The sequence below is a fragment of the Alligator mississippiensis genome, chromosome 3 (genome assembly GCF_030867095.1).
Source record: "Alligator mississippiensis isolate rAllMis1 chromosome 3, rAllMis1, whole genome shotgun sequence".
Classification (NCBI taxonomy): Eukaryota; Metazoa; Chordata; order Crocodylia; family Alligatoridae; genus Alligator; species Alligator mississippiensis.
This window is the reverse complement of record NC_081826.1, coordinates 85022388-85046957: the sequence shown is the minus strand read 5'-3', so window position 1 is coordinate 85046957 and position 24570 is coordinate 85022388. Positions and strand designations below refer to the sequence as shown.

Below are 24570 nucleotides of genomic sequence, written 5' to 3'. Positions count from 1 at the left end.
CCTTTCATTAGACCAACTAAATAGTTGGAAAAATTGTTCTTTGCAATCTATTGGGCACAAACACCCTTTTTCAGGCACACAGAGTCTGCTGGTAACCATTTTTAATGAACAGGCCTGACTAGGCTTCTCTTGGCTTCTGAGCCCTTGTCAGAAAAATAAATATTGATTTTTTTTTAAAATAATATATTTTGTGTTCCAGGTCAAATCAGCCAAATCATATCAACTGAGCAGAACTCAGTCGTTCCAAAAACTGTAATGGTTGAGCAGGCAGAACTCAATCGTTCTAGATACAACGTATGCTGCTACAACCAGTGATCATCCTCCACCCCCGGCTCTCACCCTGAGACTTTACATGCTCCCAAACCCATTGGCAGGCATCCTAGGTGCAGGCCCAAGCCCCGCAGGTCTTGGGATTCAGGTGCCCCCAGATACTCCAGACTCCCAGACTTACATCTGGGACTTAAGATGCTCCCTAGACTTGATCTGAGCCAATGTTGAGTTCCTTGAAAGCCAAATGATATTTATTTTCTACCTAAGTGGACTTTTACTATCTTGGATTTCCCCTCAGCCTCAAGAAGGCCATGTGTGCCCGAAAGCTTGCATCATTTTCTTGATATTTTCCACTTGGTTTAATAAAAGAACCAAGAGTTTTTTAGAGTTTTGCATTCCTCTTGGAAACCCAGCGGTTTGGCCTACAACCCGCCTCCCAACTCCAGAAAAAGCATAAGGCTTCACCAACTCTCCCTTCCCCTCTGCGCCCAGCCTCCCTGCCCCAGCTTGAGGCTGGAGGGGGCACGTGGAACGCAGCCCTCTGTGACGCCACAAAGCACCGCCCTCCCCGGATTGTTGGCGCAGCCAATGGGAAGGCAGAGAGCCCCGGGAAAGCCCGGCCGCGGCCCGTGAGCCTCAGCGCGTGCGCCCGGGGGCCGCGTGGCCACATAAACATGGCAGGGGCAGCCTCACGCCGCCGGCGCTGGGGGTAGGCACGCAGCCGGCTCGGGCAGGGCAGGGCAGGGCAGGGCAGGGCAGGGCAGGGCAGGGCAGGGCGCCGCCGGAGCCGGAGCCGGAGCCGGAGCATGACGCCCGCCCGCTGCTGACTGGAGGCCGGGCCGGGTCGGCCCCACGTGTGTGCTGCCGCGGAGCCGGCAGGGCATGGATGCCCATGTGGTTTGGCAGCTGCAGCGCTGCCCGCCGCGCCGCCTCTCTCCTCCTCCTCCATGAGCACCACGGTGCGGGTCATGCCCGCGGGCGCCCCGGAGCCGGCGGCCGCCGCGAGCGGGGGGCCGTGCTCGCAGCCCGCCCCTGGCACGGCTCCCCTGGGCGGCCCGGCGGGGGCCCCGAGCGGCGCGGCCGCCCCGGTTCCCGGCAGCGCCGTGCCCGCCGCTTCCCCGCAGCCCCGCCTGGTGCCGGCGCCCGCGGGCGCGCTGGTGGCCGCCGTGCCGGCCACCCAGCCGCCCGCCGCCGGCCCCAAGCCACCCGCCGCACAGGTCGTGGCGCCCAAAGCCCCGCAGACCACCACCATCCAGCTCCCCGCCAACTTTCAGATCCCACCAGGTGAGTCTCCCGCGCTCTCGTGGGGGTGCGGGGAGGCGGCAGTGCCAAGGCACCGCTCGGGACCCTTCGCTTTGCACCCTAGGCACCTTCCATGGCTGGTGGTCCCGCCGAACTGCTTTCCTGCGCCTGGAGCTCCAGGGTCTCCTGGCTGCCAGGAAACTTTGCTGTAGTTAATGATGCCCTTAGCTTTCTCTGGAGTGTGGATAGTTCCCAAATTTGCAGCCTCCCCCATCCCCCCCCTGCCTTCTCTGCTCTTAACTTTCTTCAGAAAAAGGATGTTGCTTTGAAGGCCTAGCTACTGGACTTGCAAAGGCAAGGTGAAAGGAACGGGCAGTAATACTGTGAGTGTGACTTTCTCTCACAAGTTTGACATTCTCCTCGGGGGGACAGAGTCAAAATTTCCTTCCAGTTAGGAGGCTGCATTCCAGACCTCAGAGATCCGGGTCTGGATGCATGTGACATTCTACTGCCCTGAGCAGTAATACGATTATACCACTGATTTAATTTCAAGTGAGGTTCTCGGGCTGCTTGATTACAGTTGGAAGGCTTCTTGCTTGGGTAAGACCTCAGGGGATTCCACAGCCCTTTCAAGGTTGGTGGTAGGAGGGTTAGGAACAGGTACATCCAATATATCCTGGTGGTTCAGGGGATTCAGACACTTGGCTCCATAGAAATCAAACTACCAAGTCTGATAGTCAAAGACTTGGCATTCCAGTTTGCAAGGGCTGGCTTCTGACCCTTTAGTGTCATAGGCTGTAGCAACATTTAGACTGATGAAAGGCTGGGGCAATGTGTGTAGCATTTTCAAGCCTGAGCGTGGCTATGTCTAAGTGTGGGCAATACCACTCTAACGTCTTAGCTATTAGTGATAATATAAAAATTCTTTATGTGCTTCATTTTGTTTTTGCTAGGTTTTTCAGGTAATAAAAATGAGGTATTGGCAGGGATGAGGTGTCCGGTGCTGAAACAAATCAATAAATCTAAAGAGGAAAAAGTCACTAGGACTGGGTGGTATGCATGTGGAAGTTCATAAGGAGGAAGAGTTCATAAGTATGTGGCTAGAGTTGTCAGCAGAAAAAGTGTCCTCTTTAAATCTGCTGGTACAGCAGGGATTTGGAGAGTAGCAAATATGCTTCCTGAAAGATGCAGAGGGTGGGGTGGGATGGTGGTTCTTGGCACTGGTGACTAGCAAGCTGTACTTCAGTGCCAAGGAAACTAATTAAACACATACTAAAAATAATTATTACTATACTCCCCTGCTTAGTGTATTTGGGGGTTTTTTGGGGTCTTCTTTTGAAAATAGGGACACATCAGATTTCCATTTTCAACAAATTGTGCCTTTCTAAACTCAAATGTTCTTCAAGCATAGGGAGACATTAGTTTACCTGTGGGTTCAGGCTAAGTCAAACTTTTGGGTTTTTTTTGTTTTTTAAATCAATAGTCTTTTGGGGAGGGAAAGTACCATTATGGACAAAAGTCAGCCAAGGGACCACGATAACTGAAATAAAGTAAGAGTAAATTATAAACTTGTTTATAAGCTGAATATTGAATCTCCTTCATAGATTGAGGAAAAAAGAACCTCAAGGTTAAGGTACTGAACTGGGTATCAGGGTGCACCTACACATGCGCTTTATTGTGGGGTAGACTAATAAGCTCAGCAGTAAAGCATCACCATTTACATGTGTGCCGGTATTAGGATGCAATACATGAACTCCGCCATAAGATAGTACTGTCAAGGACAGTACTCTTACAATGGAGTGCTTGCATGTGCTGAAATGCATGTGTAGATGGTGACGGACTGGTTGGGGCACGAGGCTGCTGCAGTGCAGGGGCTGCCTTGTGCCCCAGCCAGACCTGCTGTCACCTGGAGCTCAAGCTGACCCATGCCCCCTCTCCCCCAAGGCTCCCTGCCAACCTGGGGCTGCTCTGATCCAGGTCAAAGTGCTGCAGTCCTGAGCGTATGTGAAGATCAGGTGTGGGCAAAATGCGGCCTGTGGGCCACATGGGGCCTGCCAGGCCATTCTATCTGGTCCGTGGGGCCCCTAAAAAAAATTTACAAAATTAATAGTTATCTGCCCCTGGCTGCCTGTCATGTGGCCTTTGATGGTTTGCCAAAATTCAGTAAGTGGCCCTCCGCCTGAAATAATTGCCTGCCCCTGGGGTAGATGCGGCGCTGGGAGCAGTTGACTCCTGTGTGAACTGTGCCGGAGTTTTTCTCCTCCTTAATTGCACATGCAGATGCACCCAGATATACCACAAGATTTGTATAGTACCTTGGGCAAGGCACTTCTCTAAGGTTTTCTGTAAAATAAGGTTACAGAAAACTACTTTACAAATTTGTCTAGAGTTAAATCATTAATGGCTTAGGTGCTTGGAGAACACGATGGGGCGCACAAGTGCTTGCATAGGCCATTTTTAATTTTAATCAAATATGCAGAAAGGGTGGTTACCAACAAGCAGTAATATTTGCACATGAGAGAATGAGTTTAGTCTGAATTTTTAAAAAGTTTTGTCATTTCAGAGCAATCTAAAAAAAAATGGGTGAATGGGCAGCATGATGGCAGATAACTCCAGTATTGACTGTTGTCGAGTCAGTTTGTATTGGAAGACGCAACATATGCTACAGGTGTGCTTTGGGGTTGTAGATTAACTGAGAAATAGGCTAATTTCTGGGAGAAGGATCTGGGTGCTGCTGTGGACAGGTCATTGTGCAGTGATAGTGAAACAAAAGTCTCATTTCATTCTCTTATGTCTGTATGTGACATACTTGTATTTAGCTTTAGTGTCCTTGTCCCAAAAAGCATATGTCAGAAGTAAGAGGGATTCGGAGGCATACAAAAAAATGATTGCCAAAAAAAAAATATGAAGAAAGATTGGGACTTCCAGTTGAGCTGGGAGACACAAATGGTGATAAATTGGGGCATACAAAACATGGAATAAGCTAGTTAGTTGTGCTCCTTTTTCTGAATGTCGAATATGTGTCTTTAGTGGCAGCCCCTGAATACCTTGCAGGCACTACATAACCTTTGGAGCCTTTGGACATTGCCTGTGACTACAGGGAAAAAAAGAATTAAAATTGAGTTGGTCAGGGAGAGCAAATCTGATGCTGCCCTAGCATGTTACTTATGCAGTGTTATTTTCTGTTTGGCCAGTAAAGGCAGGAAACTGCTGAGTTACTCTTGTGAGTCCTGATTTTATTCTTAAGGTTATAGAGGACTTCTTATCCACTCTCTCTTTATATCCTGGAACTCACTATCACTATAGAGACCTCAAGAGTTTGGGATTAGACATTTCTTTGGGCTAGAAGGGATTTATAAGCAGCCATGGTTTTGTTGGTGACTTCTAACTTGCACCATAAAGGTCTTAAAGACACATTTGCTATTTTCAGTTGTTTCCAGATTGCCCCTGTCAGTACAGTCTCTTCCTTGGGTCCTGGACGCATGAGGCTTTTATGCCAGTGTAAGCAATCTCTGCACCCATGTTTATTTACTTAAATGTAGAGTTCACCTGTCTGTATTGATATAATTTTCATTAAATCTGATGTTGAATTACTCTAGTGAAAAATGAGGTAAAACTGCACTGATGTAAACTGCATCAGTGCACATGCTATGTATCTGTTTTTCCTTTGGGGGGGCACTTTCCTCAAGGCTATTTATTATACCTCCTCTTCTGCCTCTATGGTAGGGAATCTCAAATGCTTATCACTTCATTGGTATTAGTGAAGTTAGCAAATGTTGGGCCACCTCCTGTCAGCTAAGGAGCAGAGTTAGATGATGCTTTAAAATGGTGGCAGTGGCCTGGTAGGGTCTCTAACACCGTTGGCTCAGTGATGCCAAGCAGATGTGTGAACAGCCAAGTTCTTGAAGGAAATGCATCCAAAATGGGTAAAGCCTATCGTGTGTGTGACCTGCTTTTTTGCCCTTGATGCACATAGAATGACTAAGCTGATCGAATCCTTGTCAGTTTCTCTGTAGTAGAGTCCGTTTGTCAAAATACTGTTTCGTCTGCTGCAGGTGAGTTTGCTGCCACCCAAGGTCTGTCCAGGCTAGTCACTGAAACCTATTGAAAAAGGTTAATGGTATTTCTCTTCTTGCCCTATGCGTTCTGGTCATGTACGCAGCACCTAAGTAGCTGTGAGACAGAAGGAATTAACACAAATACTACTTGGTGGTGTTGGTCGGTTGTTTTCTTTGGTATCCCCCTTACCTCCCTCAACCTTTAGGTCAATACATTCCTCTGGATCTCCCCATCTATCCTACTCATTGTCTCAAGATTGTAAGCTTTTTTTTTTTTTTTTTTTTTTTTTTTTTTGAATGAGCTGTACTTCTAGGCTGGGGCAACCCCCGAGCATGGCACGTGAGGCAATTTTGCTTGGCACGCCACAGCCAGCCCCAGCTCTGGGTAGCTGCTGCCAGCGACAGAGCCCGGGCTGCTCCCAGCAGGGCTTGCAGTGTCCCAGCTGCCTGCTGGGAGCAGCCTAGGCTCCCAGCTGGCACCAGCTACCCAGAGCCAGGCCTGGCTACAGCCAGGAGGCTGCAAACAGCTGTGCTGGGCTCCAGAGCCCCAGCATTAGCTCTGTACCATGCAGGTGTGCCTCAGAGCAGGCAGTGGGGGAGGGGCCTGAGGCAGCACAGCCCCGGTCTCTCCCCCGCTCCTGGCACAGAGCTGGTGATTGGGCTTTGGAGCCCGGTGTAGCTGTTCTTAGCCAGCCTGGGCTCTGGGTAGTCACAGCAAGCAGCGGGTAGGCTGCAAACGGCTACGCCGGGCTCCACAGCCCTGGCATCAGCTCCATACTGGCAGTGACTGCACATGTACCTCGGAGCAGACAGCGGGACAGCACAGCCTGCCCCTAGGTGTGTGTGTAGTTGCTGCCAGCATGGAGCTGATGCCAGGGCTCCGGAGCCCAGCACAGTTCTGGGTAGTTGCTGTCAGCCAGGAGCCCGGGCTGCTCCCAGCAGGCAGCTGGGACGCTGCAAACCCTGCTGGGAGCAGCCTGGGCTCCAGCAGCTACCCTGAGCTGGGGTAGTTGCTGATGGCCACAGAGCCTAGGCTGGGGAGCAGGGGCTTTGGGTGGGGGGCAAGGGGCACAAGCAGGGCATCCTGCCATCTACCCCTTGCCCTCATTTTGTTTTTCTGCCTTGCTGGCACTCCGACACCTTCCACAATGCCTACCTTGGAGTTGTTTGGCACTCGCGCCGAAAAACATTGCCTACCCCTGTTCTAGGCCCTCCTAATATAATATGGAGCATGGTGTTGATGCTTGGAAAAGTACTTTCTAAAGTGAAAGGAAGTAATTTAATTTCTTTTGTATTGTTTTTCGTGGGGCTTTGGTGTAGAGGCTTTTTTTTTTTTTTTTTTTTTTAAATCCTATAAAAGAGGGTTGTACTGTTCCTGTCTACCTTTCTTAATTTGTTTCTTGATGTGAAATAAAGGGCTTTTTTCCCCCCAAAAGCTACCTTTTTGTTGAATCTTCCTAACTTTTTTGTGGTCAGAACAATAGGAATGCTGAAATTTGGAGGAAATGGGGAAAGGCTAAACTTCTGTTTCATCTGTGGTAATGAAGTCTCTCTCCCCTATATAATCTTCTGTGTGCATTATGGTACACTGTGATTTTTGTTCTTGTATATAAAGGATACGGATGTGATCTACTGCTCATGACCGGACTGGTATGATGGGGCATGGCTCACACTACATGTGCCCTGTTTTTGGTAACTTTCCTTTAAAGCTGGGATGTCAAGCTTGACTGGACCATAGGGCTCCTTCTTCCCTGGGCTGTCACAGTTGTTGCTTGTCCCTTGCTTCTTATGTCTGTCCCCAGTGGGGCTCTGGACTTGGGAATTCAGTGGTGGGCCCCATCCATGAATTCCTAGACCCTCCAGGAACCCTATGACACAGGTGAAATGGCTCTGCAGGCCAGATCTGGCCGCATAGGCTGCATCTTCGATTCCCCACCCCCAGTTTAAAGTGTCTGCTACTTGTTACTGTCAGAAGGGGCTCTGAGTTAGGTGGACCTTTGGTCTGACCTACTATAGCAATTCGTAAGTTCTTATAGTTGCCACAATTAATATATCAAAATATTTCTCTCTTAATAATGAGACTAGATTAATACACTTCACAGAAGTCTGAACAACAGGATTTATTCAGGAGTCTACCTGTATGCTTTGACTAGAATAACATGCAATATTTTCCTGAAATCAACTTCATGGAAAGAATTCCTTCTTCGTGTAAGCTCTCTTCTTATGTGGCCCCACTGTTCCAAAGGATATCCAAGCAGTAAATTTCTTTCACCTACCTCAAGTCCATGAGAAGCTGTTTTTAAACTTTTCCCATTAAGATACCAGGGAAATAATCATTGGTGCATCCTTGGAGTTGGAGTGGGGGCGGGTATGGAAGTGGTGTGGAGAGTCTTCTTCAATAAATGGGGCAAATTTTATCCAACAGAGTTATAATAATAGAAATAATAGTATCCTCTAGGTACATGCTTCCATCTCCTTTGACTACCCTAGTCAGAAGTGGTAGATTTGCATTTTGATCACCCAGCTAACACTTTACTGAACTTTGACACAAGCTTTAAACTTGATGGGAGTTATGTTGGTTCATGGGCTGCTTATGGATGTAACGAGAGGCAGGTTCTCTTCTTCCTCCTTTCCGCCACCTAAACTACACTTGGCCAGGTGTACTGGCATACAGGAAAACTTTCCAGTCTGGAAGTAACAGATGGGTTATTGCATTGTGTTCTACTTGGCATGGCACCTTAAATCCACTCAAGCTTCAGCTTGTACAAAATGCCAGCTGCTACTTCAGTGAAACTTTTCTTGGATAATCTGTTATAATTGCACCTGATTCTTCAGACTATATGGATGATAAGTTACTTCTTGAATACAATTAAAGGTATGGTTTGGTTTTTGAAACGTAAGTATTTTGTGTCATGGCTTCTTATGCGTGGCTTTACTTCTTAAGTGATACCATGGCAAATGACACGAAGGCTGCTTACAGATGTTAAAATCAAAATGGGGGAAAAAAAACCCCCACCTGGTGCTTTACTTTAAACTTTGCATGATCCTGTGCCCAGCGCAGTGCATGCCCAAAAGAGGCAGCATGTTAGTTGGACCCAGCTCACCTAATGTCTGCATAGATCAGGTGCTTTAATGGGGCTTTTTTGGTGCTTATATCTAATAGCTGATTGAATCAGTTTTAGATAAAAGTGCCAAAAAGCCCCACTGAAGTGCCTGATTTATACAGACACTGCAGAGCTGGGTCAAGCTAACATGCTGCTTCTTTCAGTAAAGCGCAGTTTTGTTTAATGTCTGTAAACACCCAAAAAAATGCAGCTTAACAATACTGTCCATCCCCATCTCCGTAACCTCTTTGGTGCCAAGCAGTTTCCTCATGTATCCTGTTCAAGTATAGCATCAGCCTCTGACTACAAAATCTTGTCCTGACATACTGCTTGCTTAGGCTGTTCATTGTTTTGCTTTATGAGGCCCCTTGTGAACCTAGCCTAAGCAAACTCAGGAGTTGGTATATGTGTGCTGATATATAGGCAAGTCTGGGTTTGTCCGCCTAGGGAAATAGACCAGAACAAGTCATTCCATGGTAGGTCCACATATGGAAACAACATAAATCAATGTCTCTAAAAGAAGCTATTCCAGAATAATTTATGGTAGTTATTTTCCCCTTTGTCAAGCTTGGTATTTAAGTAGTTAATATAATCAACTTCTGACAGACTCAGTCAAGGCTCAAAAATTGTTCTCTGCTTCTACTGGACTGGCCTTAATATATGTTTTTTGTTCTGATTAAGTCTTGGATGAAATTATCTATCTTCTAAATGCCTCTGTTCTTCACCTCTGGAGTAGGGAATTAGAGGTACAAAAATTCCTGTTCTCTGACCACTTCTAAAACTTATTTGCTTTATTGTGACGAGACCTTCTGACAAAAAAACAGCACTATCCAAGATTGTTATGGGGACAGAAAGCATTTGTATAGTGTATTTGCATTAGCTGTATGCTGTTTTTAAGCTTCGTGTGCCAAATAGGTGACTTCCTTTCTAAAGCACTTAGTTGGCATAAACAAATACTGGCAGTATAAAGCAGAATGGAGTGAGATGTGGCTTGCAAATTGTATGCTTCATGGAACAGACCTTCTTCTGAAGGGAAGCACATGGCAACCTTGGTTAACAGCAGCCAGTTTAGTCAATAGAAATGTAACTGCAGCCCAAGAACCAGACTTCCTCAGCTGGTAACCTGGATTCTTGAACTTGAATGAATTTTTTCTTCAGTCACTTCCAAGTGATTTAATTGTTTAGACCCTGTTACATGAGTTTTTAGTTTCCTAGCCAGCAAACCAATCAAAGCTATCTTAAAGCAAAGAGGGGGGATGTGAGTGCTGACAAAACTGTGCAAAGGCTTGGCTGTAGAACTATACCTGGAATGGATGTCCTGACCTTTGTCAGATGCAACTTGGATCCAGGTGGAAATTTAAGTTTGGCTTGAACCCCATACTAGCTTGTGTGCCTCTAATTTTGAAGCAAAACTTTAAGAGCAGTTATTTTGTATTGGATTAAATGCAGTAGTTCTGGGCTGGAACTATAATACCAAGTACATTGTTCTTAGGGGCTTTTAAATAATTAAGATGTACTAAAATGTTTGGCTCAGCCCATACTTATATTTATGTGAAGCTGTTACATTGGTGATGAATAAAACTATGCCATACTAAATTAGCATTGCTTAGAATTTGGACAGTTACAGTTTTCATAAGGTATGGTAATACTTCTGCAAAATGTGATGGGTGTAAATAAAAAATCCAGCTAGCAACATAATGAAGATAGCTATAGCTTTCCAAGAAAAGTGGAAGTCTGTTTTCCTATACTGCATATCTAGCAGAACCAATGATTTTTATACATCCATATGGGGAAAACTGATGCTAATGTTTTACACCTGAAGAAAAGGTAGGTACTTACCAAGTGTGCCTACCCAAGACATTTACTGCACAGTTGACTAACTGCTCACTAAAAGTCTCAGCATCTACACATGCACCCCCTATTAGTCTGCATGAAACTAAGCTCTGCAGCAGAATAGGCTATAAGGGGGAATTATGAAAATGCCTATAACTTTGTCATTTCTTGCCTGATTTGGATGAAAATTGCAGGGATGGTAGCCCTGCATGAAGCCTGCCAAGTTTCAAGGATATGGATGCAGGGGTTCTTGTGAAACTGCACCTCAAACTGCTGACAAGCAAAACTCTTATCGCTTGCCGGGAGCGACAGTCTGCTGTTGTTTTGCACACAAAACTGGGGACCTGTGCCGTGCCCCCCCCCCCCCCCCCCCCCCCCCCCCCCCGGGAGGGCTGCAGGGCTGTGCTGGACTGTTCCTGGAGGTTGTGGGCCCCAACATCTGTGTGCAGGATAACAGCATGCTGCCACTGGCAGCTAGGGCCAGCACCAGCACCCATGTCTGTCTGGCACAGCCTGCACTGAGCGCTGGGAAGAACCCAGTACTAACCTTAGCCAGCAGCCTGCTGTCATCCCACACGCAGATCTGGGAGCCCATGCCCCCTGGGAGGGCTGTGCCAGACTCCTGGAGGTGGAGGATCACAGGGGGTGGGGTGGGAATTATGGACAGACACAAACACACATAGGATAATATTTTCACAGAACACTCGCCCACTTTCTGACCTCACTATCCTCATGGTAAAAGAAAAATTGCAAAACACTTTCAAAAGGTTAGCCTGAAAACAAACTTTTATAAGCTTGTTGGACACTAAGGGCATGTATACATGTACGTTGAGGCTGCTCCAATGTGGTGTTATTGCAGTGTATCGGAACAAACTTGATTAATAGAGTCTGCTGGAGCATGGTAATTACCGTGCTGCAGCGCACTGCAGCATCACAGGTGTCAGTGTCCCTGCACCAAAAAATGGCAGTGAGGGCGCTTTAACTAAAGCTCATTTGATTTAGCTTTAGTTAAATGGTGGTGGGAGCACGTTTTCAGCATGGGGCACTGATGCACGATACTCTGGGAGCTTTAATTTTAGAGTAGCTCTCAGCCATTCTAACTGGAGCCCCTCACTCCCCCCCCCCCCAAAGCATGTGTATAAATGTCCTAAGAACTGGGGGCTGAACACAGACATTGACTTCATGGCTCAAAACCTGCCTAATTCCTGTTACTCTCTCTTTACTCCATAGGCATTTAACAGCCCTCTCCCTTTTCTTAATACGCTTGATTAGTGGATGACTAAGACATCTTTTCTTCTGATATGTTCTTGTCCGTTATCCACTCCTGTCTCTTCTCTGATTTTACAGCCTTGCAGGCTGCTTTTAGCTCTAGCTATGCCTGACTTTTTTTTTTTTTAATTATTCCATGGTTGGGATAGACTTGGACAAGCTTTTGAATACTGTGCATTTTGCAGGTCTGAGGGGAAAAAAAGATATCGCCTACGAAAAGGCAAGGGTAAATCCCACTTGATGTTTGGTCAGAGGGAATTTTTCTTTTGGTGATGAGCAGGGATCCTGGTTTTATTTTCTCCACAGAAAAATGGAGAAAACCACGGATTTCCCTGCTTTTGCAGAGAGCTCTGCATGTGCAAACAGCTCTTGTGGGCTGGAGCTCAATCGGGGCAGGAAACTCCCAGCCCTGCCTGGAGAGAGAAGGGGAAGGGCAGGACCTGAGGCTCTGTCAGCCACAGCTCTGCTCAGCTCAGCCTCACTTCTCGCTCCTGGAGCCTGAGGTTAGTGGGGCTTACAGAGGGCTGGGGGCCCCGGTGGCAGGTTGTGGGTCACAGCTGGGGGGAGCTGACCCCGCCCCCACCCAAGCAGGCAGAGCAGTGGGGAATCTGGCTCCATGCTGCTTCTGCTGCAGCTGCCTGCTGTTGGTGGCAGGGAGCTGTAGACTTGGGTCCCTCACTCCATAGCCCTGGCAGCTGGGGGCTCCCTCCAGCAGGGGCTGTGGGTGGGGGCAAGAGGCAGGAGTAGGGTAGGAGGCTGTTGTGGGGGCAGTGAGAGGCACCAGCAGGGTTGGGAGGGCTCTGGGGGCAAATAAAGGGCACCATCAGGGCTGGCAGGTCATTGGGGGGGCGAGTGAGGGGCACCGGCAGGGCTGCAGGGGACTTTTAATTTTAATAATGGATTTTTGAGGTTTTTGTCAGAGTGTTTGCTTGGTTTTTTTTTATCAGAGAAAACCAGGATCCCTGGTGATGAGTTAGGCAAGGATAGGGTGTTGTTTGAAAGCCAGGACCAGGAGGTCTGGGGTTTCTTATGGTCTGGTCGTCAAGTCTTTGAAAGCTCACTGAAGTTTCCCAGCCGTGCAGTTAGTCCAATAAAAGTCATTGCCCACAAAAACCCGTGCCTCTTCCTGGGCCATCACATTACAACATCGCTTCAACACTCCAGGCTCTGATTTGAGGTTTTTCTTCTTAAATGTTCCCGGAGATCCTTGTATATTGATGTACATCTATCTAAACCCAGCCACACCATCTTTCTGTATGCTTACTATCCGAGTGTTTTTCATTTGCAGGATTTTAAAAAACCCAGACAGATCTAGCTTTTTCTCTTTCCCCCCCCCCCCCCCCCAAGCTTGAGGAATTAAGGCCGAAAAGACTGTTTACATTTTAATTTGGTATTTGATCTTAATGCTTTCTGGGTAGGCTAAACACTTCAGCCCATGCTTCTGCCCAGTTTTAAATCAAGATAAATATTTTAGAAATTCCTCATACAACCTGTGTTATCAAACATCACTTCTTACTTTAGCTAAGTATTTCTAATATTCCCTGCTGCTTTGAGTCTAATGTAGGAGACAAACATGATGCAAAACTTGGATTTTGTTAAGGGAAAGTGGGGTGACTTGAATGATTAAAAGTACAAATATTCTTTCTAGACCAGAAATGGGCAATTTTTTTGGCTGGAGGGTTCCTTAACAAGTTTTGGTGAGCTGTTGAGGGCTGCAAGAGTAGCCCCGCCTCATGGTAGGTACCCTGCCCCTGGTTGCCATCTTGGGATTAGAAGTGTTGTCCCTAACCCCTGACTGTTGCCACCAGAAGTCCCTCTTTTCTCCCCAGAAGTACACCAAAACCATGTCATCTAGTACTTCATCACTGCTGCAAGCCAAGTCCCGCTTGCTGTGATTCTTCCTTGTGGACCGCAGCCCGGGGCGAAGCGGCCTGCGTGTGGGGGTCCCCGCTCTGTCCCCCGGCACACTGATGCGGACGCATAGTGCACCGGCACACTGACACAGTTTATTTGATTAACTGGCATATTTGATTAACCGGCATCCCCCATTCCCAGGGGGTGCTGGATAACAGAGCTTTTGCTGTACTCTTTTTGGGAGGGAGGGTGGTGCTATCTTGAAACCAGTGAAAATCAAACATCTGCTATAACTTATTTTAATTTTATTTTAAAAATATACGCTATGCAAACATACAAATAGGACAAAAATATATCGGGGAGGGCAATTATTTCGGGCAGAGGGCCACTTACTGACTTTCTTGGCAAGCCATTGAGGGCCTCATGACAAGGAGCCAGGGGCAGATAAATATTTAACTTCCTAAATAATTTTTTTTTTTTTTTTTTTTTGGGGGGCCCTGCAGGCTGGATAGAAAGGCATGGCAGGCCACTTTTTGCCCACCCCTGGTGTATCTAGAAGTGATTGTATAATAACTCAAAATAATCTTACCCTCCCCCTCCCCCAGTATACAAGAGTAAGGGGGTGTGGGGGCTGTGGGGTGGGGGTGGGGTATATGGCTGGGATGTGGATGTGTATTTGGGGGGGAGGGCTCCTTGGAGTCCCTGGATCTGTATGTGGTGGCAGCAAGCAGGGCCAGCACCACCCAGCCCCATAGCGCACAGCTCCCTGCACTCCCACCCTAGTCCCTGACCTCAGGTGGCAGCAGTATGTGGGACCAGGCACGCCCAGCCCCATAATGCAGCCAGGGACTTGGGTAGGAGCTGTGCATATGGTGGCATCGTGTGGGGCCAGTCCCACCTAGCCCAGTAGCACTTCCACTCGAATCCCTGGCCAAACATTATAGCAGTGTGCAGGGCCAATCCTACCTGGCCCCATAGGTTGCAGCTCCTGTAGTGTGTGGGGCCGACCCAGCCCCATAGCACTAGGCTCCCACACTCCCAGCCCCCTACCCCCCCTGTGGGAGTCCACGGCCTGGCCCGATGCGGCCCTTACTTGAGTTTGCCTGCTTGCAGGCAGGGAGCCTGGGAGCAGCCATGGGGTGGCCAGGCAAAAGCCTCTGCCAGGCAGCGGCATCTTGTCTGCAGCACCCCCTAGCTTGGGTCTGGGGATGGGTCAGGCCAGGCTGGGGTAGGGGTTGGTTGCTTAACAAACAGCTGTACCTCCTGTATGGAGGCACTGGCTTGCAGAGGAGCAGCCCAAAGCCAGCACTTATGGAGGGGCCCCACAGGCTGGTGGGTTGACTCTGGCCCGTGGGCTGTATTTTTGCCTGTCCCTGGTCTAGACGCACAGATTTACTGGTTCAGACCCTGGAAACTTCTTTAAAAATCTTAGCAAAAAGTATGTAGCCCCTTTGCCTTATTCCCTATTTCAATCACTTCTTAAAGTAAACTTTAACAAGGTTGGCAACAAACATCTAAAACAAAAATGTTTTTCCTACTGGAATAAATTTTAAGTTATCTGTCTGTGAAAGCATTACTGTAATTCCTGCTGTTAAGTCAGTTGGGTCCAGTTCAGCTTAATCTAATTTGTATTTTATTGTTGGAACTATGAATGGAAAGCACTTTATTTTGTAGAGGACTGCTTTTATTTTCATTTTGTTAGTATTGGTCCGTAGGCTTCTGTGGCAAGTAAAAGGTTTAAAGCCTCACTTGTTAAATCATGAAATCCAAATAGTGATTTTAACTTGGCAGTGCAAGCTTAAATGTGAGAAGTTCCCTGAATGCCTCTATGTATCCTAAATCAAGGTGAATTAACTCAAGATATGAGTTGAAGTGCATTTAAGTCCCACATGAGTGCTCTTATTGGGAAATAGTGCAGTCTACACTCCAAATGTGTATTAATTTCCCTTATTTTGGGAGATACTTGTGTATGTCCAGACTCGGTTTTGAGCTGTCCTGGCCAGAACGCTGCATTCATTCTGATCAAGTTAAATCGCATTCCCAGATTAGTTTACCTGTTTTACCAGGGGAATACTGCTGGTACAGTACTTGTGTATGCACTGCATTTGGTGGTAGTCTCCCTGCAACAATCCTGTGCTGCCCCTGTTCCCTTGGAAGTCACTACTCTAGTCATAGGAGCCTGAAGCTCATGTTTTCATCATTCCACTCCTCCCTAACATTGAAAAGGCTTCACTTTACAGGGTTTATCTTACAAGTGCCTTTTCACTTGCCTCACGAGTAGAGGCATGGGACCAAGTGCTGCAGCTTTCAAGTACAGGCCAGCTGTCTGTCCCAGATGTATGAAGAAAGGTCCTGGGTGTCTTCTTCCTGTGAAGACGGAGAGAATCAGTGGAAGTCCACAGCAGGCATTCACAGGTGTGTTCAGGCATCACAAAAGGCCCCTAAGAGGCTCAACAGTGAGGAGCAGTATCTTTTTTGGGGAAGAGGAGGAAATGGTGATATTATGAGAAGGCACAGGAAATGAGCAGAAAACCTGTGCCTGCCCACTGTCATACAGAACTAGATGTAATATTGGGCAGGGGTACACATGCACCGTATGAACAGGCACCACATGACATTTGGCAAAAGGAATCCCAGACCACTGCAAGCTATTCAGTCTGCCGAGGAAGCTGACCTTGCAGGAAGCTAGGATCTCTTGCATCCTGCTGAATGCAGCTAAGGTGAGCCCCACTAAGAAGAGGAAGGGAGCTCAGGTGGGTGGTGCACTTCACATTTCTTTCCTTCTGCTCCTTCTCAAAATGGCACCCAGTCACATGTACAGAGCATGAATTAACTGCTTCTTGAAGTAGTTGCCTTATTTTGAGTATGACCTGGTGTTCATCTTAAAAGATGAGCATTTCCCAGTGCATACACAACACGCATTCCTAGTGCATGCTTTTCAGGGTGGGGGCACACAGTTTCTGGTGACCTGAATCAGTGCAGTGCAAACAAAAATAATCTGGAACAGACACCTGAGAGAACTAATGCTTGCACATAATCAGTAGCTCATCATTTGGGTTATAAATGTATAACATATATACATATGCATGTAAGTGTAAACAAGCATATAATTAAAACATCAAAATGCAGCGCCATGGAGGTTTTTAGTGGCTTCCAGTTTCTGGTAGATCATGGTATGAATAGCCATTTTTACTGTCTAGCACAATTCCAATAAAACTTCCAAGCAGGTGTTTTTTGTTTTGTTTTTAACCTTTTGCACACTTCTAGGAAGGGGCACCTTGTTTTTTGCTGTGACAAAAAGGTACCTTCCAGTACCACATCTGAAAAAGCTGGTGGCTTCCTTCCCTGAGCTTCTGCCTACCTTTCGCTGCTCATCAGAATTGTTGACGCAAGCTTAGCCAAATGTATTGCACTGTTCCTGCACTCACTATCCAGGATGATTGGCAGTTCCCTTACCTGATCCTCATAACCCAGAGACATTGAAAAGTGCCTCTGTATACTTATTATAATGGGAGCTGCTGAACTGCCCCAGAGCAAGTTTGACTTGATTTACTGTTTGAAGATCTCTATAGGGAAATCTTTAGAGTTTTGCTAGCTTTTCCACTCTTAAATGTAACAATGCCCAACTTGTGTGTTCGAAGGAAAACATACTCCCAAAGCCACTAAGATGGTACCTCCAAACCTGTGGGAAGATGGATATGTAGTTCTATTCTTGTACATCCCCCTACAATCTGTTCTGTACAGGAGGAAGTACTTGATAGCCTTAATTATCTGGATAGTTGCTTCTGCTGTAGATCTTCCATCACCACAGTACTCACCAAGAAATTACAAACTAAAGTTTCCAGCATCGTATTGCCCACATCTTCACTGTCATTTTGCCCCAGTGCTGGAAGGCTGTGGAGAGCTCAGCAATCGGTTACAGCAGGGATGTAAAGACGATCTGAAGGCTGGATCCAGCCTGCAGAGCCATATCATTTGTCCCCTGGTGCTGGCTCTGGGTCAAAAGTTGATCCTCATGCCATGAACTGTAGGCGTCAGACCACCCCTGTGCATAGGGCCTGGGATCTGCACTGCATGTTGTGCCTGCTATGGGACCCATGCTGCACATCATCACCTATCTTGGACCAGCTGGAACAGGCACTGTGTGCAGCTCATGTCCCACACCAGCTTTGAAATGGGCACTGGATCCAGCATGCAGAGGGAGGAATCCATGGTTCCAGTCTAGCTGGTGTTGCTGGCCCCATGCTGTTCATCAGGCCTGTGAACTAGTTCTGTGCCAGCCTTGACATACAGGAATGTGGCATGCTGCATTGGAAAGTTTTTAAGTTGCTTGCCTATTTATATTAGACTTGCATTAGGATCTAATTCTGCTACTAAATTCTCACATGAACCCAGAAATGCTGCTCCAGTATGTGCAGCTATTGGTGAATGCCCACCCCACCTGCTCTTCAGCATGCCGCCTCAATTGTCTCCTTTTACTGTAGTCACCATGATCATGTGGTGGTTGAAGTTCTACAAATACATATATGTTGGGCACCAAATATGTAATGAAGATGTGTGAGTGCATCAGCTGTGGTCAGCAGCCCCATTTTCCTGAAACGGATATGGCATACAAAGGAGAAACTATCAGAATGTTGAAAATAAATGTGCAAAGATTGTGGAAAGGCACAGAGGAGCACGTGCAGTTCTATAGGGAAGTTCTGGTATCCTGTGCTGTACTGCTAAGTGTCTTTACCTTATAGTAGACAAAATTCTTTGGGTAAATGTGATATCTTTTTATTAGATCAACTAAATAGCTGAAAAACAATTTCTTTGCAAGGTTTGGGGCACAAACACCCTTCTTCAGGCATAGGGAGAGTCTGCTGTTTTTTTGTATTCTGGATGGAATAGAAGCCAATATGCAAAATGCAGGTCTGTGAAACGCAAACGCATGGTAGTGAGGATCAGAGGCCACTGGAGACAATAGGTGGAGGTGTTGGCTACAAAGGACCAACTCATAGGATCATCATAAAATTCTAATTTATTGGACGGATGCAAAAGTCAAACCATAAACCTTGGTGCTGATCTCCACACGCACATACGCTAGCTAGCTATGAACACTAAGCACTGGTATCAAGATATACCTATCCCCAAGCACTGGAGTCTGCCGTCGATGGCCAGTTGAGGCTTCTTTCAGTGTGATGTTGCTTCAGGAGGGAGTCGCCGGCTCATCCTTCTGGCTGGACAGACGGGTTAGGTCAAAGAGGGTACTATTGGTGGTGGTGGTGGGGGGTCATTCTTTGCTGCCTTTTATCCCTCTCTGGCAGACTTTGGTGACTCCCCAATTCTCAGGCTTACCCAATCCGGAGGTCATTGGCCTCAAGGGACATCCTTCTTGGTAGTTGCTGGATGGCATCTGTTAGCCCCGGGGGTCACGTCTGCAGGTACGTGCAGTCTCAGGAGTCCGTTGATAAATTTTGATTCACTGCCGTGATGAATAGAGCTCTGGAAGTGGTTGATCAGGGGGTATTTCAGCCCCAAGGGTCTGTTTTCCAGCATTGATTTAGTTCAAACCAGGGCTTCTGTACCTCTAACAGTAAAGTTTCACAGAGTTCCTAGCTCTTTATCGATTCTTTCCTATCCTTGGTCTCTGATTTTGTAGGTATTAATTGCTTCTCGTTAACATGCTTATCCAGACTAGCTACTGCGTTACACAAATTCTATTTTCACTACAAGTACACCTTGTATAAAAATAATAATAATAATAATATAATAAAAGAAAAAGAGAGGAAGGAAGAAAAAGTACAAAAGGGAAATATTGCAAATGGGGCTTTTTCCATATGGAGGAGCTTCACATTTGGGGGGTGGGTGGGGCAGGCATAAAAGGTTTCTTGCTGCAGTGGTGGGGGAATGTTGACCTGGTGATGGAATGTAGCTGGTAAAATGTAGAGAGGTTATGTGGGGCCAGCAGCAGTCACTCAGCACAGCCTGGGCTGCGCTCTAGGAAGACTGGTGCTGCTGCTGCTGGCCCCAGCCTGCAGTAGCAGCCTGCTGGAACCTGGGGCGCATATCCAGAGGCCTGCGCCCCCCAGGAAGAGCTGGGGGCATCAAGCCAGGGCTAGGAGAACGTTTAGGTCTCTGAACATTCCTTGAGTTCCTGGTTCAATTCTCCACCTCTCTGCTTGCTTCTCCCAGCTCTTCCCAGGGGGCGTGGGCTCCTAGATGATGCGGGATGACAGTAGGCTTCCGCAGCCAGCTGCAGATGGCGGTGGGTCTGGGCTATTGTCCCCAGCCAGCAGCAGCTGCCTGCTGAAACCCTACATGCAGATCCAGGGACCACAGCTCCCTGGGAAAAGCTGGGGGGATGATCAGAGTGCTTGGGAATCAAACCTGAAGCTCTGGCTGACGAGTAGATCTGCTCCAGCTCTGGGACAGCACACAGTGCCTTGCCAAGGTACGCTGCACCTGTTTTGATGGAGCAGCTGCTGTGCGGGTGCCGGGGGGGGCACCCCCGCACTGTGCAGGGACCTCTGCCACAAGTGCCCAGAGGCCCCAATCACTGCTGCCAGAGCCAGTGAGTGCGGGGCTTTTTTTTTTTTTAGAGCTCTGCTCTCACTAGCTGTGAAGCATGCAGATGACACCATCCTGCTGCTGCCAGCTGGGGCTGGTGCCAGCACCAAAGTCTGCCTGGCGCAGCCTGTGCCAAGTGCCGGGAAGAACCCACTGCTGGTGCTGGCTCCAGCTGGCAACAGCAGCCTGCTGTTGTCCCACACACTGGTCCAGTGGCCTGCGCCCCCCGGGAGGGCTGCGGGGCTGTGCCAGACTCCTCCCAGGAGGAGTGGGTCCCCAGATCTCTGAGTGGGATGACAGCATACTGTCACTGCTGGCAAATGATACTAATTTTGCTTTGAACAGTTTGAGGTGCAGTTTCACAAAAACCCCTGTACCTACCTCCTTGAAACTTGTCAGGCTTCATGCCCTTAGAAGGGGCTACCATCCCTGCTGGTTTCACTTGAATGGGGCAAGAAATGACAAAGTTCTAGGCATTTTTGTGATTCTCCATTATAACCTATGGGCGAAACATCGAACAGTTTTGACAAAACAGAACAGTGCTTTGAAACAGCGAAACAAAACGCTATCCCTTCGAAATGGCAAAATGGAAGTTGAAACAGTGCTGTTTTGCACTGCCCTAGTATCCGGTAGATTTATGAAGTGAAGTTTGTAGGCTTGTCTATGAAAGGTGGTTTGTAAAACTACGATGTAGTATACACCATTGTTTATTGGGGGACTCTCAGAGACCTGCCTGTTGTGCAAGAAGTCTTTAGTTTTATATGCCAGTGGTTGAGCGGCACTGCTGTGCTGCCAAAAGCAGAATGCTTTAGGGAAAATGGCAACTTTAGCATCTGTGCATAGGCAGAAATGCTACAGAGAGCACTTACTACCCTAAATGTGGCTTCAGTTGGCTGTAGTAAGCAAACACCCTGTACTCTTGAATGAGCATCCACCGGGGGGGGGTGTTATATTTTACTCTTTCATTTATTTTAACTTTCCTGAGTGTCTATGTGTAAACAAACTCTTAATTTTAATATTATACAGAAAAACACTTAATATTTCATATTTCCAGTAGATGGTGCTATTGGGGAACACTAGTGTCATGATCCAATGTAAAATGACTTCTGGAATTTGTCCATCTTTCGAGAGAGACGGACACTTTTTTTTGTTTTATGGGTTGTGCTATACTTGAGACCTAACTTCTCAAAGTTTAAGGGATTTAATTGGCTTTGCTGTTTAGGGTTAACTGGCAGTAATTCCTCTTAGGTTGAACTGGAAAGGCTGGTGGTGGCTATAAGTGGCTTGGAGATGGAATGGACTGTTTTTGGCACTATTTTTTTTTTTTTTAAGCGTGGGTAGCTATGAAGTGGGATGTAAAAGCAGACTTGTTACAGATTTTTAGAGTTGTGGTGGTGGTGTTTTGGCAATTTTTATACAATTTGGAGAGGTTGAAAGTACACCTCTTAAATAGGTCAGGGAATACCCACATTTATTAAAATATACATATAGGTATACATTTTGAAAATGTTTGCATAATACAATTTGGCTGGTATTTCTTGGGGGGTTTTTTGGGTTTTTTTTTTTTTTCTTCAAATTTGGGCAATAAGCACTCTTGCAGTTAAACATGGGGGGAGAGGGACTTTCAAAGAAGGAGAAATTGGTGCTCAGATTTGTTTATAAAAATAACCGCTTGTCAGCCTTTGGAGTAAGATGGCACCGGTAACCTATGGCCTTCATTGCTTGGTGTACCCAAGTAAGTGTGTGTGTGTGTGTGTGTGTGTGTGTGTGTATTCACAGAGGAGAAAACAAAACTTTTAAAAGCCTCTAGGACAGTGTTTTCTGTTCCTTAGAACTGCACTGGAGACTGTTTTCCTCTGAAGGTTAGAATTGAAATGTCAGGTTTCCTGGGGAGGGCACTTCCCAGCAGGGGCTAGGCTGGACTGCGCTGCACATCGGGGGTGGGGTGCTATGGTGAATTTTGGGGTGGCTGCACATGCCCCCTCCCCCCATGCCCTTCCAGGGTGTGTGCAAGGCAGGAGCCGCCCCCTGAATGAACTGTTCACAGCTCTGTCCTGTGTCCTGCCCTGCCCCAGCTAAGCAGTGCCTGCCCCTTCCCTTCCCCCCCACACCAGACTTACCAATCCAACACTGGTCTCCAAGCTACCCAGCTGCATATCAGCATTGGATTGGTATCAGTTGATATGGCTCCTTAAATCGGTCACTGGTATCGGCCCCAAAAATCTCCATCTGTGCATCCCTACTGCCAGTGTTTCTCGTTGTTACATCCATTAAATATATATATATAATTGTATTACATATCCAGTGACATTGTGCGAAATCTTTGTGACCAGTGTGACCTAAAATGGAACCACTCCAGGATAGCCGTGCAGTTGAATCTTCACATGTACATGGAAATATTATCAATTGGCAAAAGAGCCTAAATGAACTTAGTTTTTCTGTAGTACGCATCCAAAAATGGGCAGTGGGAATTTGGGTGATAGAAAATACTTAGTATTTATAAACGTCTTTCAGTTTCTTAAATAAAACTAAGAAATATAGGACAAAGGAGGTGATGTGCTCTAATTATCCATTGGTTGCTGTTTGGATACAAAATTATTTCAGAAGAAAGTACTATAAGTACCAAATGCATGGTGTCATAATCAACTCTTTTCTTCACTGGAATTTGCCACTGGGTGATTTGAATTGTTAAAAAAATAACACGTTTTGACTGCATAGTAAGCTATAATGCTGTGCATCACTAGCAAAATAAAACATGGTACGTATAATATTGAAAGCTTGGCACACTTGCTGTGATTTCCAGGGATTCATTAACTTAAAAGATCTATTTGAGGCTAAACAAAATGAAATACAAATGCAAAAGAAAGCTCAACTGCAGTTATAACAGAGTAGGTAGAAAGCTGACTTGGCAGAAGAGTTACTTTAACATTATTTCCTGCTATGCAACTGTGCTGTGAATCTGTCCTTATCATTTAAAGGACACCTTAGGGAAGGGAATTTATTCCAGACCCACCAGTTGGCAGATATTTAGTCTGAATATTCAGCGTTCCCTACAAAAGCGCAATCTCCCTCCCAAAATACTCTGGATGTTTTCACAAAACAAAGTTATAATTATCTCGCATATTAAATGTAGTGAATAAAAGATTAATTCTAGGCATTCAGTTTTGGCACGATTTACAAAAGTACTTGAAGTAAATGCAAGACTTTAAGCTTTCTTCTTTCTGTGTAGGAACTTGTTTGTAAGTTTACATTAATTTTAATTTTAAATTGTCAAATGTAGTCCAGATCTCTGTGTAGTTATCTACCCTTGCACATAAAACTTTAAATAGTTCTGTGTTAGGGTCCTGTCAGATTACATTTATTATGTAATTGCCATTTCTGCCACCATTGACATGTTAACATGCCATATATTCAGCCAAATTATAGTGTAATAAAATGACAAACCAGCCACAAAGATGTACTGTTTTTAATGTGGAGTATCTTTGGTTCATTGATATTAGGAACATAGATTCAGTGTGTGGCATTGTGCATCCCAGGCCTGGGGCTACTGCGTGCCCCACCCCACTGATCTAATCCTCAGGATTGGTAATGGGACTCTTCCAGTAATCAGGACATAGCTGCTTCCCCTGCCCAATCTCTTTAATTGGGCAGGGGCTGGCACCATGTCCTGAACTGGGACTTGGGGCTGCTCCATTCTTCATCCTGATGCTCAGGTAAGCTCTCAGGTGGACTCGGGACAGCTGTTCCTTGCCTGGGATCAGGCACAGGTCTGGATGATGGGATGTGTAGTTTTTTTGGATGGGACATAAGTCCTCAGATCCTAATCACACCATTATTTTAACATTTGTCAGGGGCTTCTGCTTGAGTTTGGGTAGTAGTAAGCTACTTACTTCCTTTTGTCATAATTAGACCACCCAATATGATGATTTTTAGAGAAATAACCCCAGGTGCTGGATGAAAATGAGAAATTTAAAACTTTGTGCAGAAAAAGACTACTTTCATTGAAATTAAAGGTTGAACTTTCTTTGGTAGATCTTCTGCTTGCTTTTATAGAGCCTTCGGACTTGGCAGCATTTTCAAAAAGTTTTTCATGCTTGCTTTTGAGTACCATCGCCAAGACTACACAAACTCGCTTGAAATTTATTTTGTTGTAAGAGTTGACTTGCAGTTTTGTTTACTTTTATAAGGTGTTTGCATATATGACATTGGTCTACTGCATTGCAACCCAAAACAGAACTACTTGGGCATGTCTACACATTCACTAATGGGCTTTAGGCAGTACGCATTAACTCTAGTACTTCCATTGTGAAGTGCTAGAACAATGCACATTAGCTAAAGAGCACAGGGTTTTTGTGACACTTCAGGCATTTTTACAGGTGTTTCCAACACAG

The 24570-nt window shown here is 46.3% G+C and overlaps 1 protein-coding gene across 3 annotated transcripts in view; it reads left to right on the top strand.

Moving 5' to 3' along the window:
• The first annotated feature begins 897 nt into the window (after positions 1-897).
• Positions 898-24570, top strand: part of TAF4B (TATA-box binding protein associated factor 4b) — a 106618-nt gene continuing 82945 nt past the window's right edge. For 2 of the 3 annotated variants that reach the window (XM_059724155.1, XM_059724157.1), the window contains exon 1: positions 898-1554. In XM_059724155.1, coding sequence (XP_059580138.1) covers positions 1218-1554 — 337 coding nt within the window. In that variant the 5' untranslated portion in view covers positions 898-1217. The remainder of the gene's footprint in view (positions 1555-24570) is intronic. The other variant, XM_019487024.2, reaches the window with a different exon arrangement.